This window comes from Miscanthus floridulus, chromosome 8 (genome assembly GCF_019320115.1).
Source record: "Miscanthus floridulus cultivar M001 chromosome 8, ASM1932011v1, whole genome shotgun sequence".
NCBI lineage: Eukaryota > Viridiplantae > Streptophyta > Magnoliopsida > Poales > Poaceae > Miscanthus > Miscanthus floridulus.
This window is the reverse complement of record NC_089587.1, coordinates 76,460,021-76,474,868: the sequence shown is the minus strand read 5'-3', so window position 1 is coordinate 76,474,868 and position 14,848 is coordinate 76,460,021. Positions and strand designations below refer to the sequence as shown.

Genomic DNA, 14,848 nt, shown 5'->3' with positions numbered 1-14,848 from the left:
GCGTCCTGTGCGTCAGAGCATCCAGTGTAGCGTCCTGTGCAGCGTCCGATCACCTATGTGAGCTCGTTTCTTTACGATCTTGCGTCCGGCTTGGTTTCTATCTTCGTGCTTAGACTTTGCTTGATATCTTAGGTCTTCTCTTGTGCTTCTGAGGTCTTGCTTATGGCGTTGATCATCGGATCATCACATCGCCTTCGTTCAAGTCACGTCTTGCATCCTATTGAACTACAAAATAATCACTTGCAAATTCATTAGTCCAATTTGGTTGTGTTGGTCATCAAACACTAAAATCCAAAGTAAATGGGCCTAGGGTCCATTTTCCTTACAGCCTCTCCCTCGTGGATGCTTTCGACGTATCCCTCAAGGGTACCTGCCATGAAACATTCACGCGAGGGATGATGGCTCTCCTGCTAGAGTCAGAGTCAGAGGGCGACTCCGATTCTCCCACGAGGAGGTCGTGGAAACATTCTGCGACATATTCGGTCATCCCCACGAACTCGTCATTCGTAGGGGATGAGGGCATGTGTTGCGCCGCGAGGTGGCCAACGGTCTTCGTGGCGTTGTGCAGACCGAACGGGAGTGCTGTCAGGGTGCTTCGAATGAGGTATTCTGGGGAGAGTGGCTCTCCTCCGGCAAGCTGCGTCATGACATTGGCGAATGAGAACGTGAGGCGCCCCAGGTCCTCTCGGGACGGTCGGGGTCCCAGGAAAAGGCCGAGCTGGCGCTCTAGCCTCCCGTAATCGAAGTCGAGGAGTCGGTCGCTCCCGGGGCCGTGGGCCTTTGGTGCATGCAACTATAGCTCCTCAAGCGCCTCGGCGATCGTGTCGAGGCCGGTGGAGTAGAGAGGTTGGACGGTGGCGGGAACCTACGCCAACTCTCCCTCTATCGTAACGATGAAGTCCAGGTTCCCAAAGCGCACGTGCGCACCCAGGACCTAGCTAACGCCATGACTAGCCATCTGAGGCCTGATGTGGACGTCGAGATACGCAAAAAAACCCTACCTGGCGTGCCAACTGTTGGTGTTTTTGGACCACCGATGAGTAAATTTGTATCTGAGCGTTTGGCTCGAATGGTGTGCTCGGAGGACACAAAAGTTTATACTGGTTCCGACAAAACATCCATATGTCCAATTTATTATTGCTCGTATTACCGGCACTTGGTTTGTAGTAAGAGTTACAAACAGATGAGAGAGGGAAAGGATCCTAAGTCTCCGATTAAAGGAGTGAACGGATGCTGAGAGCTCGATCGCCCCTCAGCCGTGTGTTCGTGTCATCCTCTTGTGTTTTTATCTTGTGGTTCAGTCTCGTGCGGATCTCCATCCCCACCGTGGGGCTCCCTGCTTCCCCTTTTATAAGGAAAGGGAAAGCACGGGTTATAGCAGAGCAAAAGGAGAAGAACGAGAGAGAGAAGAAGGCTTCTAGGATCACCGAGGTCCTTCTTCTCCTTCATGCAGGTCCCACCAATCTTGTAGATGTCAATAGGGACGGCTCCACGTCGTGGCCCTGTTCGTCATTAGCGCCATGCGCAAGCGTCATCTGTCGGTCATGGCGTTCCATTTCGTCCTAGCAGACGTCGTGGTGAACTGACGCGCCTGTCAGTGTTTGTAAGAGGGTTAGGAAGAACAGCATCGGCACGCTCGACGTTGTTCTTGATGTGAATCCTCAGGTATGGCTTGTTATGGCCACGGGTTACATCGAGGCGTGCCAGTCTCCTCCCTAGTGTTAGTTTTGACCCAGGCTCATATGCTTGGACATGGAGTGGTTGGCAACGTTATGGGTCCCCATCGGACGAGACGAAACCCGCGTCCTTAGGGTTGGGCGAGACGGAGCCCTCACCCAAGAGGTCGAGCAAGACAGAGCCTGCACCCAAGGGGTCAGGCGAGACGAAGCCCACGGCCTTAGGGCCGGGCAAGACGGAGCCCGCGACCTTGGGCGAGACCCCCGCAGCCTTAGGGTCGGGCAAGACAGAGCCCACACCCAAGGAGTCAAGCGAGACAGAGCCCACGGCCTTGGGGTCGGGCGAGACGGAGCCCACGGCCTTGGGGTCGGGTGAGACAGAGCCCACAGCCTTAGGCGAGATCCCGCAACCTTAGGGTCGGGCGAGAAGGAGCGTGAACCCAAGGGGTCAAGCGAGACAGGGCCTGCAGCCTTGAGGTTGGGCGAGACGGAGCTCTCACCTAAGGGGTTGGGTGAGACAGAGCGTGAACCTAAGGAGTTGGGCGAGACGGAGCCCGTGACCTTTGGGTCGGATGAGACGTAGCTCTCACCCGAGGGGTCGGACAATACGGAGCACGAACCCAAGGGGTCGGGCGAGACGGAGCTCGTGGCCTTGGACGAGACCCCCGCGGCCTTGAGGTCGGGCGAGACGGAAACCGCGTCCTTGGAGTCGGGTGAGACGGAGCCCGTACTCAAGAGGTCGGGCGAGATGGAGCACAAACCCAAGAGGCCGGGCGAGACCTTTTAATATGTCTTGCTCCATCCAATGAAGTCAGCATGATCGCTAACTTTCTTTCTTTGGGTATCCCTAATATTGATGCCCGACACTACTCAATACTGTCAACATACTAGAGAAGTTAAACCAAATGTAGAGGGTATTTGGTTCTTTAGTCGCTCCTAAAATTCATGCCACATTGAATGTTTAGATACTAATAAAGAGTATTAAATATAGATTAATTAAAAAACTAATTACATAGATGGAGGCTAATTTGTGAGATGATTTTTTAAGCCTAAATAATTTGTCATTAGCACATGTTTACTGTAGCACCACGTTGTCAAATCATGGACTAATTAGACTTAAAAGATTCGTCTCACACATTAGTCGCAGGTTGTATAATTAGTTTCGTAATTAGTCTATATTTAATACTCTATGCATATGTCTAAACATTTGATGTGACAGGAATTTTAGGAGGGCTTGTAGAACCAAACAGGGTCGTAATATAGAAACAACATAATACCTCTGTATTCTTACCTTAATATTTGGTCAATCATAATTTTGCTTTTTAGGTCATGCTACGTTCTGGAGTCGGGTCAATGGGGAGGCCATCACTTGATGGTGGTGTGTTTTTCAAGAAGGGGTTCTTGATGACCATTTAGACAAACTCAGGCCCCCCATCCGGCCATGACATGGACGCTCTAGACCCTTTTGCAGCAACCCCTTTAGCGTCTGTTTTGGGGACCTTGGCATACCCCATGGTGGCACCTCCCCCTTAGTGTCTTCTTTGTGGTCCTTGGCTGACCCTTTGGTGGCTACATCAGTTGCCGCGATGGGCGCATCCCCCTTAGCTTCTGCTTGTGGTCCTTGGTCGGGCGCCTTGGCGGCTGCATCCCCTTCTTTGGTTGCTTCGTCCTCCATGTTGCAAGCAGCAAGGAGATGTTGCGCGAAAACGCATGTTGCAACGTATGTTTCAATTATTTCAGATGTTTCAAAGGTATGTTGCAAGTGTTTCGCATAGATGTTGCAAAAGTAAATCATGATGTTGCATATGTTACAAAGGCCATACACGCATGTTGCAAGAGTTTGTTCCAAATGTTTCATCTGTTTCTCAGTCATATGTTGCAAGCGTTTTATCTAGATATGACATATATTTCACGCATATGTTGCAAGTGTTTTATCTAGTCGTTGCACATGCTTGCAACGGCTTTCAAGTGTTTTCAGACTTATATTGCAAATGTTTCAGTTGTTTCGGACGTATGTTGAACATGTTTCATCTAGATATTACAAAAATAGATCAGGTGTTGCATATGTTGCAATGGGCCCCAGTTGTCGATGCCGCCTGCAGCAGCTGCTAGGGCATCGTGCATGCGGTTCCTGTGTGAAGCGAGCGTGGGAAGCAGCCGGCACAGGCAATCCCCGTGTGCTCGATACGGAGCAGGGTGCAGCCGGTCCCCACGTGCGCACGGGAAGTGGTGCTGAAGCGGGCAGTTCATGTGTGCGAGCGGATGGTACGGGCAGGGCGACGCATCCCCGAAACGTGGGCGCAGATGTCTGGGCGCACGCGTTTATCCAGACGTCCGGACGCTAGTACGTTATTTGGGATGGCTTGTTTATAGCGTGAGGCTCTAAAATGCAGACACGTAGTTTACAGTACTCACTTCGTTATAAATTATAAGTTATTTTAATCTTTTTGGTACATCTATTTTTTATGAATCTAGATTAGATACATACATAGCGAAATGGGCGGAAAAAAAATGAAAGCGAGTTGCAATTTGAACGGATGGAGTAATTAAGTATACTCGTACTAGTGGGCCTATATAATAACATTTAAAATGGGCCAGGCGAGACTGCAATTAAGCACCTGAGGATGGTTGGGCCCAGCATAATTTGTCAACAGGTCCAGTTCTCCCCACTCGGCGCCAAAGCAAAAATTTAGCGTGGCTTCCGAAACTCTCGCGCCAGATTTTCGGCTTTCGACTTTCTGAGGACATCGCGCCCAAGCAGCCCAAAAGATTGAAATTCAAGCAACCAAGACGCTCGAAACTGAAGCCATGTTGATGTTTCCAGCACAGTGAGGAATCGCAGAACGGCTCGCATTTTGCTGCGTGCCAAATCTCATCTCCCACCAAGGCAACCTCAAGTTCAGAAACTGGAAATTAAACCCAAACAGAATGCAGAGAACTTTGCGTTTGGAGATGCCGAGGCCTCGTTTAGATGCTGAAAAAATTTCAGCCTGATGAATAGTATCACTTTCGTTTTATTTGACAAATATTGTCCAATCGTGGATTAACTAGGCTCAAAAGATTCATCTCGTGATTTCCAACTAAACTGTATAATTAGTTATTTTTTTACCTACATTTAATACTCCATACAAGCGGTTAAAAATTGATGTGATGAAGAGAGAGTGAAAAAACTTGGAATTTTGGTGGCATCTAAACAAGGCACGAGTTCAGTAGAGAAATTGAAGTGACGCGGACAATTTGAAACTGATGCGAAGCGGGGGCGAAGTTTTGAATGCTACAGTGAACAAATCACTCGCAAGAAGCCATGTTTACGGCACAGCGAAGAACAACGGGCGTTCTGCTGTACTAAATCTCTATCTCCCAACAAGGCAACGCAAGTTCAGAAAATGGAAATTGACAACAGGCCGCAGGAAGATGATAACAGGACACGAAATTTTCGAGTCAGCGGTAAATACAGGTTCAGAACGAAAGCAAAATTCAGTGACATACAAGGATAGATTTCACATATATTTGCAATCAGAAATTGCAAAGATGAACAGCTACAGTACCACACCAGGTTACTTCTTACATAAATCAGACGACTAGAGATGAACAAAGAGCAGACGCAGGGGCAACTACCGCCGCTGCAACACACGACCACACTACTACTTCATGATTCCTGAACGGAACTGAGGCAGATCCCATCGCTCGCCTAGGAGCTGGTGAACTTGGTGACGGCCTTGGTGCCCTCGGAGACGGCGTGCTTGGCGAGCTCGCCGGGGAGGACGAGGCGGACGGAGGTCTGGATCTCGCGGGACGTGATGGTGGGCTTCTTGTTGTAGCGCGCCAGCTTGGCCGCCTCCGCCGCCAGCTTCTCGAAGATGTCGTTGATGAAGGAGTTCATGATGGACATGGCCTTGGACGAGATGCCGATGTCCGGGTGCACCTGCTTCAGCACCTTGAAGATGTAGATCTTGTACGACTCCACCGACTTCTTCGCCTTCTTCTTGCCCTTCTTCTCGCCGCCCTCCTTGCCGGCGGACTTGCCGGCCGGAAGCCGCTTCTCGGCCTTCGGCTTCTTACCCGCCGGGGCCTTCTCCGCCTTCTCCGTCGCCGGCTCCTCCTCCGCCGGCTTCTTCGCGGCGGGCTTCTTCTCGGCCTTGGGTGCCATCGGGATCGGGCGGTGGGTTCGGGATCGAGCTTCTTCTCGGCGGACTGGGTGTGGCCGTGGGTGCTTGGGGATATATTGTTGCTGGGGCGCGGCTTTATAGGGGGTGGGAGGTGAGACGCGATTGGTGGGAGGGTGCGAGCCGCGGATCGCTGGCGTGGAGGGGTGCGATGGGGTTCGGCCGTTCCGGTGGACGAACGGGATGCAGATCGACGCGGATCGCTGAGGTGGCTCGGGCGGGAAAGGGAGGAGGGAGCGTCGCGGATCGGTGACGTGGAGGATGAGGGCCCAGACGTCGGTGGGAGGCGGTGAAGTGTGCACCTGGCGGGAGTTTTGATTTGTCTGTTTTTTTCGTTTGGCGCCAATGTAGGCTCCGGTTGGTATACTACTGCCACTTTAGCACGCCTCGTCCAAAATGGCTTCATCGGTGAAGTCAAAACCGGTGAAGCCAGAAAAACTGATTTTTTTCGGCTTCTAGTTTATTTTAACTCCGGCTTACAAAACGACCTCACGCTACAGTACCTCGATTTATATAAAATAGATGAAGCCGAAGCCGACATAACCCATGCCAAAGAGGCCCTACAACATACGAGTACCAAATGCGAAAAAATGGGAGGGCTCGCCACTGCCCACCCGGCGTGGATTCGGAATTCGGAGGACTGGCAGGCTTTTGTGTTCGAATTATTTTGTAATATAGAAAAAATAAAATAGTTCTCCCTGCGTTTTTTTTAGAATTGCAAATATGTGGAGATAATTAATTCATACATAAAATTAAACATAGTACACATGCACTAAAAATAAGCTCATTAGTTTGTCATATACGTTATATATTCAAAAATGAGAAAATATAATGTCAACATGCAACCCATGTATTTTTGTGGCATTTTGTGACGCCCACAAACCCTCCAACAAAGTGCCCACAGGGCAATACCATACGAGAGGGCCTCCGTTTAGCAAAATTGAGTACTAACTTCGAATCCAAATTATCCTCTAAATATGTGCATAAATCTGAGCCATCCTCACTGACACTGTATATAGGACAAACGGGAGCAGCTGTATAAATAGGAACCAAAAATTAACACCCAAACTTTAAGGATGTAGCGAAGTCTAGAACCACAAGATATTTCTTTGGACGTTTCGGAGGTCCGGACTTCCGAGCATAAGTCCGGAAGTTATTAGCATAGACCACGAACACGAAAATCATAGATCAAGAATTGTTTAAATTTTGCATGTGACTTGTACACAAAGTACTTTCAACAACTATTCCCACCGCAGATCAACAACACATCAAAAAACACATATGCCTCGTATGTCGATCCAGCTACCATGAGCAAATTTATCCAATCTTCAACAAACAGCACCAATAGAAAGCAAGATGGGAACCAATCAACTCATATCGTAAGAGGAATACCGAATCACACGTACACGCAAGGATTTGCTTGGGAACCACTTGTGGGAAAAAGCATAGGCAATGACAAGCAAGCAATCCACCGTAAAATACGAAAATACAAAAGGTGCGAGCCAACAAAGTTGGGGAGGCTCTAAATCCCCACCAATTTCACTCTCTAATAGATAGATTCGGGAGATCAAAGTCTCACCCCTCAAATATTTCAGATCTCTCTCTTAACCCCAGAAGGAGAAGAACAAGCACCGCAAGAGGGAGAGGGAGCTCGGGATGCCCTTTTTGGGCTGGCTGGAACACTTTGGAAAATGTCTCCAAAGCTGTATATTATCACAAATAAGTCCCTAGACACCTAACCAAACACATAAGCAATATTTTGCATAAATGTAATTGCTCAAATAAGCCTCAAATGGTGTCAATAGGAGTTGCAGCATCACAGACACCAACCAACAAATCACATCGTATAAAATCAATATAAAAAGGCATAATTGAACCTTCTCTTTATATATACTAGTAAAATAAAACATGGAATTAATTAAACGTGTGAAATGTTATAATGGTACAAATATTCCTAATCCTACTCAAATACTCTCAACAAACTAGAGAAGTTAAACCAAATGTAATATAGAAACATCATAATACCTCTGTATTCTTACCTTAATATTTGGTCGATCATAATTTTGCTTTTTAGGTCATGCTACCTTCTGGAGTGGGGTCAATGGGGAGGTCATCACTCGATGGTGGTGTGGTTTTCAAGAAGGGGTTCTTGATGACCATTTGGACGAACTCAGGCCCCCCATCCGGCCATGACATGGGTGCTCCGGACCCTTTTGCAGCAGCCCCTTTAGAGTCTGTTTTGGGGACCTTGGCATACCCCTTGGTGGCTGCTTCAGGCGCCTTGGCGGACGCATCCCCCTTAGTGTCTTCTTTGTGGTCCTTGGCAGACCCTTTGGTGGCTACATCGGTTGCCGTGGTGGGCGCATCCCCCTTAGCTTCTGCTTTGTGGTCCTTCGTAGACCCCTTGGTGGCGGCTTCGGGCGCCTTGGCGGCTGCATCCCCTTCTTTGGTTGCTTCGTCCTCCTTGGCTATTGTGCTCGTTGGAGATTTGGTAGCATAGACTAATGGTGTCGCCACCGCGGCGACATAGACCGCTAGAATGAACAATGTGACAATGAGGTTGTGCGCCATTGTCTATTGAAGTGTCTTCTGATAGCAAATCACTCAATGGTATGAGAGACGGGTGTGGTGTGTTTTTATTTAGATTTAGATAAGGTGATGCCTTGCTAACGAATAACACGAGTGTGTGTACAAAAGTTATGAAGCCGAGTAAGACTGCGAGAATGGCGGCACGCCACAACTGACATAATTTCATTTGTGGTCATGCGCGCCGTGTGTCATGGCTGAGGTTATTTTTTGGTGAATCCACACTTCACGCTCATGCAGTCTATTGGGGACGTAGTCTATAAGAAATTTGGTTGGTTCTTCTAACCTCGTGCATGTATGCTAGAATGTTCATGCAAATGCATGCTGTGTCATTTAGCATAGTAGATATAAAAGTTAATACATGGAAACTGGTTGAGTGGCATCAATACTACGAATTTCATGCGTTACAAACAACCCAAGATATGGATATGTTTTGTGTGTGATGTCATATTTTGGCCTAGTACTAGCTATAATATTATCATTGGAATTAGACATGTATGTTCCAACTTTTGATTTTGCATTTTGGTGCTTAAAGCAAAGCTGAAATGGCATGTCCAATTCTTTAATCTTCTTTTTCATAATACAAAATGCTTTTGGTGCCATTAAAATCTGCAACATGGGCTGTAAGCAAGTGCTGTATGCGTTACTATACAATAAGGAATGATCCACCTGATAAATACATGATGTTTGATGCAACGGATTGGCATAACGTGGAGATTAGCAAATAGCAAAGTACTACAAGTTTCAATAATAACAATGTATATGTTAATATGATTTTCACACTATGAAAATACTACACATGACTAGCTAGTCCATAGTTTTATAGGATAATCAAAAGTATAAATTTTAGACTAGAGAGAAATTTTGCATCCACTAGTGTGCTATAGCATCCACTATAAGTTTCGAATTACTTTTTTTTAAAGGAGAAGTTTCAGATTACTCGGGTTGGGTTATTATCACCGTGGGCGCACTTATGTCACAGACATTGCAAATTCGTTTTGTATCAAATTGAAAAGTAAAAAACGGCTAGGAGATTTGTCGGCTAGGAGATAAAGGTGCAATACCTTCGGTCCATAAGATGGCAATTAGCACAGCTGAGGTTTCACTTCAATTTCAATATCTGATATTGAGAAGCTTGATTTTTCTAAAGGAAAACAGCACTATTTCAAACAAATTAAAACCCATATGCAAAAGTTGATCTTTGATTGTGAATCGGTTTAGTGTGGATCCATCCCACACTCGAGGATGCAATAGATCCAAATTGAAGTTAAAGGATTTCAGCATTTCCACTTCCGACTTTGGATCTAGAACCAAGATTTCAAGTCAGTTGTTCAAAGTTTGTAACGCCCAAGATAGTTGCAACACTTGTTTGTTTGTTTGCGTCTCTAAATTCTAACCCACCTTTTAAAAAAGAATTATAGTCCCATATTCTATTTAATGTCGTGGCGTCAGTTGGCCGTGCATATATAGCAGTGGCTATCTTGTATGCTTGGTAGAAGTTTGGGCGTTAATGGTTCATCGGTTTGGTGACCAGTTTAAGTTTGGGTAGTTTGTTGTTGTAGTGGCTAGAGAGCTGAATGTAGCGGCTTGTGGTACGCACACATGTTGTTGTTTATCGGACCGGTTGCTGAGTTAAAGTTGCTATTGTAACTTTTTCACCCCTATATAGGTAACTCCTCATGATTACTTGTTTGTATTTTCTTCTACACCAATACAAATAGGCATTGTTAGTGCTGGTTTGTTTAAAAAGAAACAACAATAATCCAATCCGAAGAACTCATGTCCCAGGAGAACTTGCAGACAAATCCCAACAGAGACAATGCCTATTAAATGATTATACAGATGGATTCATTTCAGAAGCTGGTTATACAAGTTGTTTAATTGCACAATGCCCGGCGCGTTACATTATTATACAAGTTGCTTAATTTCAGAAATCCGATGTCGATATATAGCCTCATACAAACTGATTATACATAATGTGTGGCATTGCTCATTCAAAAAACTGAAAAATGATGTCATCACCAAAAAAATTAAAGGGCGTAGCACGTATTATATTGGGTGACACATATTACATACACATGAACAAATTTAATAAAATAGGAAAGAGAGGAAACAACAACAAAATAACAATTAGGCAAGCGCATTCCAGCATGCGTTTGCCGCGCGCACCCATGCACACACACATCATCAGGGTGCAGCACATTATTCCAGAGAATCAAGAGGGAAATAAATAGTTTTGCCGGGTCGGATAGATCATCGGAGCGAGATTTCTGCCGGGCGGCTAGTCGGAAGAGCTGCTGCTGGAGGGTGCCTCCGACGAGTCCGGCGACGAGGCGGAGTCGGGCCCGGGAGCGGGAGCGGGCGCGTCGGCCTCCGGTGCATCGGCGGACTTCATGGACCTGCCCTCGACGACGTCGACGCGCGCCGCGCCCGCGAACGGCGCCATTGCGACGGCGGCCAGGAGGAGCACGACGAGGAACACGCAGGCGCGGGCCATTGCGACGCTGCTGCTGCTGCTGCCTTCTTTGCCTTGGCGGCTTGGTGGCGGTGCAGTACTGCAGTGGTTGCTTCTTGCGTTGCTTTGCTGTGTGTTGCGATTGCGATGACGGGTGCGGGGCGGGGCGCGGATTGTTTATATACGAATACCGTGTGGCTATTTTTAGGGGAGGACGTTTCTTCAGGCGCGCCAAGCTCCTTGTGTCGCGTCTCGCGTGGTCGCGCATGACCCTCGCACGACTCGGACGGCCGGGGTCACGCATGCAGGAGTCTCGGCCATCCGCCACACGCCCAAACGGACTAGTGCGAAGAAACAGAGAAGCCACACGCTGCAGCCAGTGGTTATAGATAGCCAAAGCAGCGTCACCGAGTATGGCACGCGCTCGATGAGGCACGGCCCTACGAGGCTATGAGTAGTCGGGTCAGTAGTCTTATTAGTTATTAGGGCGCGTTTAGTTTCGAAAATTTTGGTTTTTTTTTTTTTTTTTTTTTTTGCTATTGTAGCACTTTCGTTTGTATTTGGCAAAAATTATCTAATTATGGATTATTTAGGCTTAAAAGATTCGTCTCGCCAATTACAGGCAAACTGTGCAATTAGTTATTCTTTTTACCTATATTTAATGCTCCATGTATGTACCGCAAGATTTGATATGACGGGGAATTTTGAAAATTTTTGGTTTTTAGGTGAGATCTAAACAGGGCCTTACTAAATCGTGCCGTGTCATGTCTGCAGTCTGCCTACGGGTTATGTCTTCAGCTTAGGCACGGCCAACAGAGCCACACAGTAATGTACTCCCTCCATAAAAAGAATATAATTATAAAAAACGTGTCTATCAAATTAGCTCAATTTTAATTAAGTTTTATTAGTAAATTATATTAACATTTATGTCTCAAAATAAATATATTATAAAAAATATATTCGATAACTAATCTAATAGTACTTATTTTGTCTCGTAAGTGTTAATACTTTTGCATATAATTTTAGTTAAAATTGAAATGATTTGACTTCTCGAAAAGTAAGAATTGCATTTTTTTTTATGGACGAAGGAAGTAGATCTCGTTGAAAAATTGATATATATTCACACAGACGAGTAAGGCGCGAGGTTATTAAATTCTCGATGTAGACCAATACGTCCATTCTATTTAACATAAATTTTGCTTTTCAATCCTCTCTCTCTATCATGGGAGATTCTCTTGGTTCCATGAAAGTGCATGACTCGGCTGGCCACAAGCCTACAACGTGGACTCAAGCAATGGCTTGTGCTTTAGACTATCTCAAACAATAACATCTAAAATACAAGATCTATTTGACTTTTAGGTAGTGCTACAGTCAAAGGGTTTAATACACATTCGACATCATCTCTAACAACAGGACCGAAAAGAGAATCATTTCTACAAATGAGTTTCTCGGAGAGAGGATGCTCATATTTGGATTGTGTCTATCAGGTAACTCAAAATGAGTCTCTCGTATAGGTAGTCTGCTGGAGCCTGATTTTGGGTCTCTGTTACCTATTTTGAGTTTGAGTGTCCATATGGGTCTCCTTGTTGGAGACAGTCTTATGCGTGGTAAATCTAGCAACCCGCAAGGCCACTAGCAAAGCTGAGTTGGATGCATTGCGCGGATGTGGACTCTAGTACTATTAGCCATAGCATTGGACATGGCCTTAGTTGCATCGAGCCGTCCTGTAGGCCCGGTGAAACATCCCCTAGTCACAGAGACGAGGCGAGAGGCTAAGGAAATAAAGGGGGGGGGTGATTGAACCCCAAGTCCAATTAGGATGGGATGGTTTGAGCTTGCCAAGATAGAGGCTCAAGCCGAACAAGGTGCATCGACTGCTTGGAAAGTTAGATATCGACTAGATAGTCTTAACAGCCAAGTAAATCGTGCTAATCTAATCACCTTGTAACAAACTAGCAAAACGTATATCATATTATTTGGCATTCCATCAGTAACCTTATACCCGGACTATATAAGAGGACGTGTGGTGGTCTGGGGGAGTAGCGGTAGGGCATGGTGGAGCGGCAGAGGCTGCGCGACAAGGCTCTAAGGAACAGAGGCGGGCCGTGGTGAAGCCGACAGGTCCTGATGTCGAGTTGCAGCTCCTTGTCCACCGAATTTGCTATCAAACTGCTTGTCCGCAAGATCAAATAACACTAGATGATCTCGCAAGAAAGGAGGCAATGTCGCACAACCTCACAAGAGCGGAAGCGGCGTCAGATAACCTCCAAGGAGTGGAGGTGTCGTGGCGTTGGTAGGAGCGGAGCGGATGGGGTTAGTCGGAGCTCAACGAAGCGGCGTGGAGGGCGTGGGTTGCGATGAGATGGGAAGAGATGGAAGAGGAGTTGGGTAGTCCAATTTTTTAAATAATATATGGGGCCCACTTATAGATCTAAGGGCATGTTTGGATTTCCTTCTCGAGCTCTAAAATTTAGAGCTAAAGCTCCAAACAAGTAGTCTAAAGTTAGTTATAAACTTTAGCCCACCTCACATTAAAGCGTTAGAGCTCAAAATAGAGCTAAAGTGCTCTAAAACTTTTAGAGCTCTAAAGTTTATAGGAGGGATCCAAACATGCCCTAAAAGTACTGGTTATAAACATTGGGGGAAATTTAACACATGGTGTTACATCTTAGTATAGAAATGGAGTTGGTTCTAAAAGTACCGGTTATAAACATTGGGGGCAATTTAACACATGATGTTACATCTTAGTATAGAAATGGGGTTGGTTCTATACATTGGAGATGCCCTAATGAAAAAGCAGCCACAATCTGGCCAACACACAAACACACACAAAAAGAAACCGATATGTGCTTTCCCCCAAACCGAAACCCAAGATGTTGGCTGCTCTAAAATCCTCGCCCGACGACGCTAGAAAGTACTTAGCAGAGCAAAGGTATCAAGCAGCCTCTTAAATCTTAATTGTATCTGTATGAATAATGAATAAAAATAACACCTTATGATTAGAGATAGTCGCGCAATGGGCACCTTGATCGATCAGCCATCAGTCCAACAAATTGAAAATTTTCTCTTATCGCACCATGGGTGCTCAGTACATATGAAAAATTGAAAAGGAATGATGAAAAAGGTAAAGGAAAAACTCCATATTAAAATGAATGCTCAGCACCCAATGAACATTCAAACCACCATATGTATCATCGTCGTCGGGTGCACACCGTTATTACAAGGAAGGAAGGAAGGAAGGAAGGAATGAACTGATCCAGGCCGCCATATATACACTCGTCTCGAGGACGAGGAGCGAGCATGTCGGCCAAGAATCTTGCTCGTACATAGATAGGTCTCTAGACCGGCGCCAGTTACGCATTGGAACTCGACGATGGTGCTTTCGAGGAGTCTGGGGACGAGGCGGCGTCGGGCCCTAGGGCGGGCGTGTCGGAGGCTGGTGCGTCGGCGGACGATAGGTCCCTGCCCTCGTCGGTGGTGACGTCGCGCACCTCCCCCGCGCACGGCGCCACCGTGACAGCGGCCAAGAGGAGCGTGGCGATGAGGACCATGGTGTAGGCATGGGGCATTGCTACTGGCTGTTGCTGCTCTTGCTACATCTTGGTGGTGGAGGTGGTGGTTGCTCACTTGCTCTGCGTGTCGAGGTGGTGTGTTGCCGTGCTGGGGCCATGCGCGGCGGTGGGGCTTAGAGCAAGTATAATAGCAGGCTATAAGGTAGCTGAATGCTGAACTGGAGGAGAAAAAAGATGAGAGAGAAGAGAAGCAGGATGTAAGTTTATGGCCGGCTTAGACATAAGAATTGAGAAACTTTGTGAGAGAGATAAGTGGATCATGTATTAATAGTAAAGAGCTAGCTATTATATAGGTGGACTGAGAGAAAACTGCAAAGATTCTTAGAGCAACTGAACAGATCTAACAATGCCTAGAGGAGAGGTGAATAGGCATATCTAAAAATTAACTACAAA

The 14,848-nt window shown here is 46.5% G+C and overlaps 3 protein-coding genes across 3 annotated transcripts; all 3 read right to left on the bottom strand.

The window, feature by feature from the left end:
* Positions 1-5,157: 5,157 nt before the first annotated feature.
* On the bottom strand, positions 5,158-5,907 carry LOC136476737 (histone H2B.3-like). The gene has a single exon (XM_066474673.1). The coding sequence runs from the start codon at positions 5,824-5,826 to the stop codon at positions 5,368-5,370; it is 459 nt and encodes a 152-aa protein (XP_066330770.1). The 5' UTR covers positions 5,827-5,907; the 3' UTR covers positions 5,158-5,367.
* Positions 5,908-7,760: 1,853 nt separating this feature from the next.
* On the bottom strand, positions 7,761-8,475 carry LOC136476736 (uncharacterized). Its single transcript, XM_066474672.1, has one exon. The coding sequence runs from the start codon at positions 8,411-8,413 to the stop codon at positions 7,913-7,915; it is 501 nt and encodes a 166-aa protein (XP_066330769.1). The 5' UTR covers positions 8,414-8,475; the 3' UTR covers positions 7,761-7,912.
* A 2,234-nt stretch (positions 8,476-10,709) lies between these two features.
* LOC136469419 (uncharacterized) lies at positions 10,710-14,452 on the bottom strand. The gene is made up of 2 exons (XM_066467620.1): positions 14,241-14,452; positions 10,710-10,983 (listed from the first exon to the last, which is right to left on the bottom strand). Exons 1-2 carry the CDS (start codon positions 14,450-14,452, stop codon positions 10,710-10,712), a joined length of 486 nt encoding a protein of 161 aa, XP_066323717.1.
* Between the last annotated feature and the right edge of the window lie 396 nt (positions 14,453-14,848).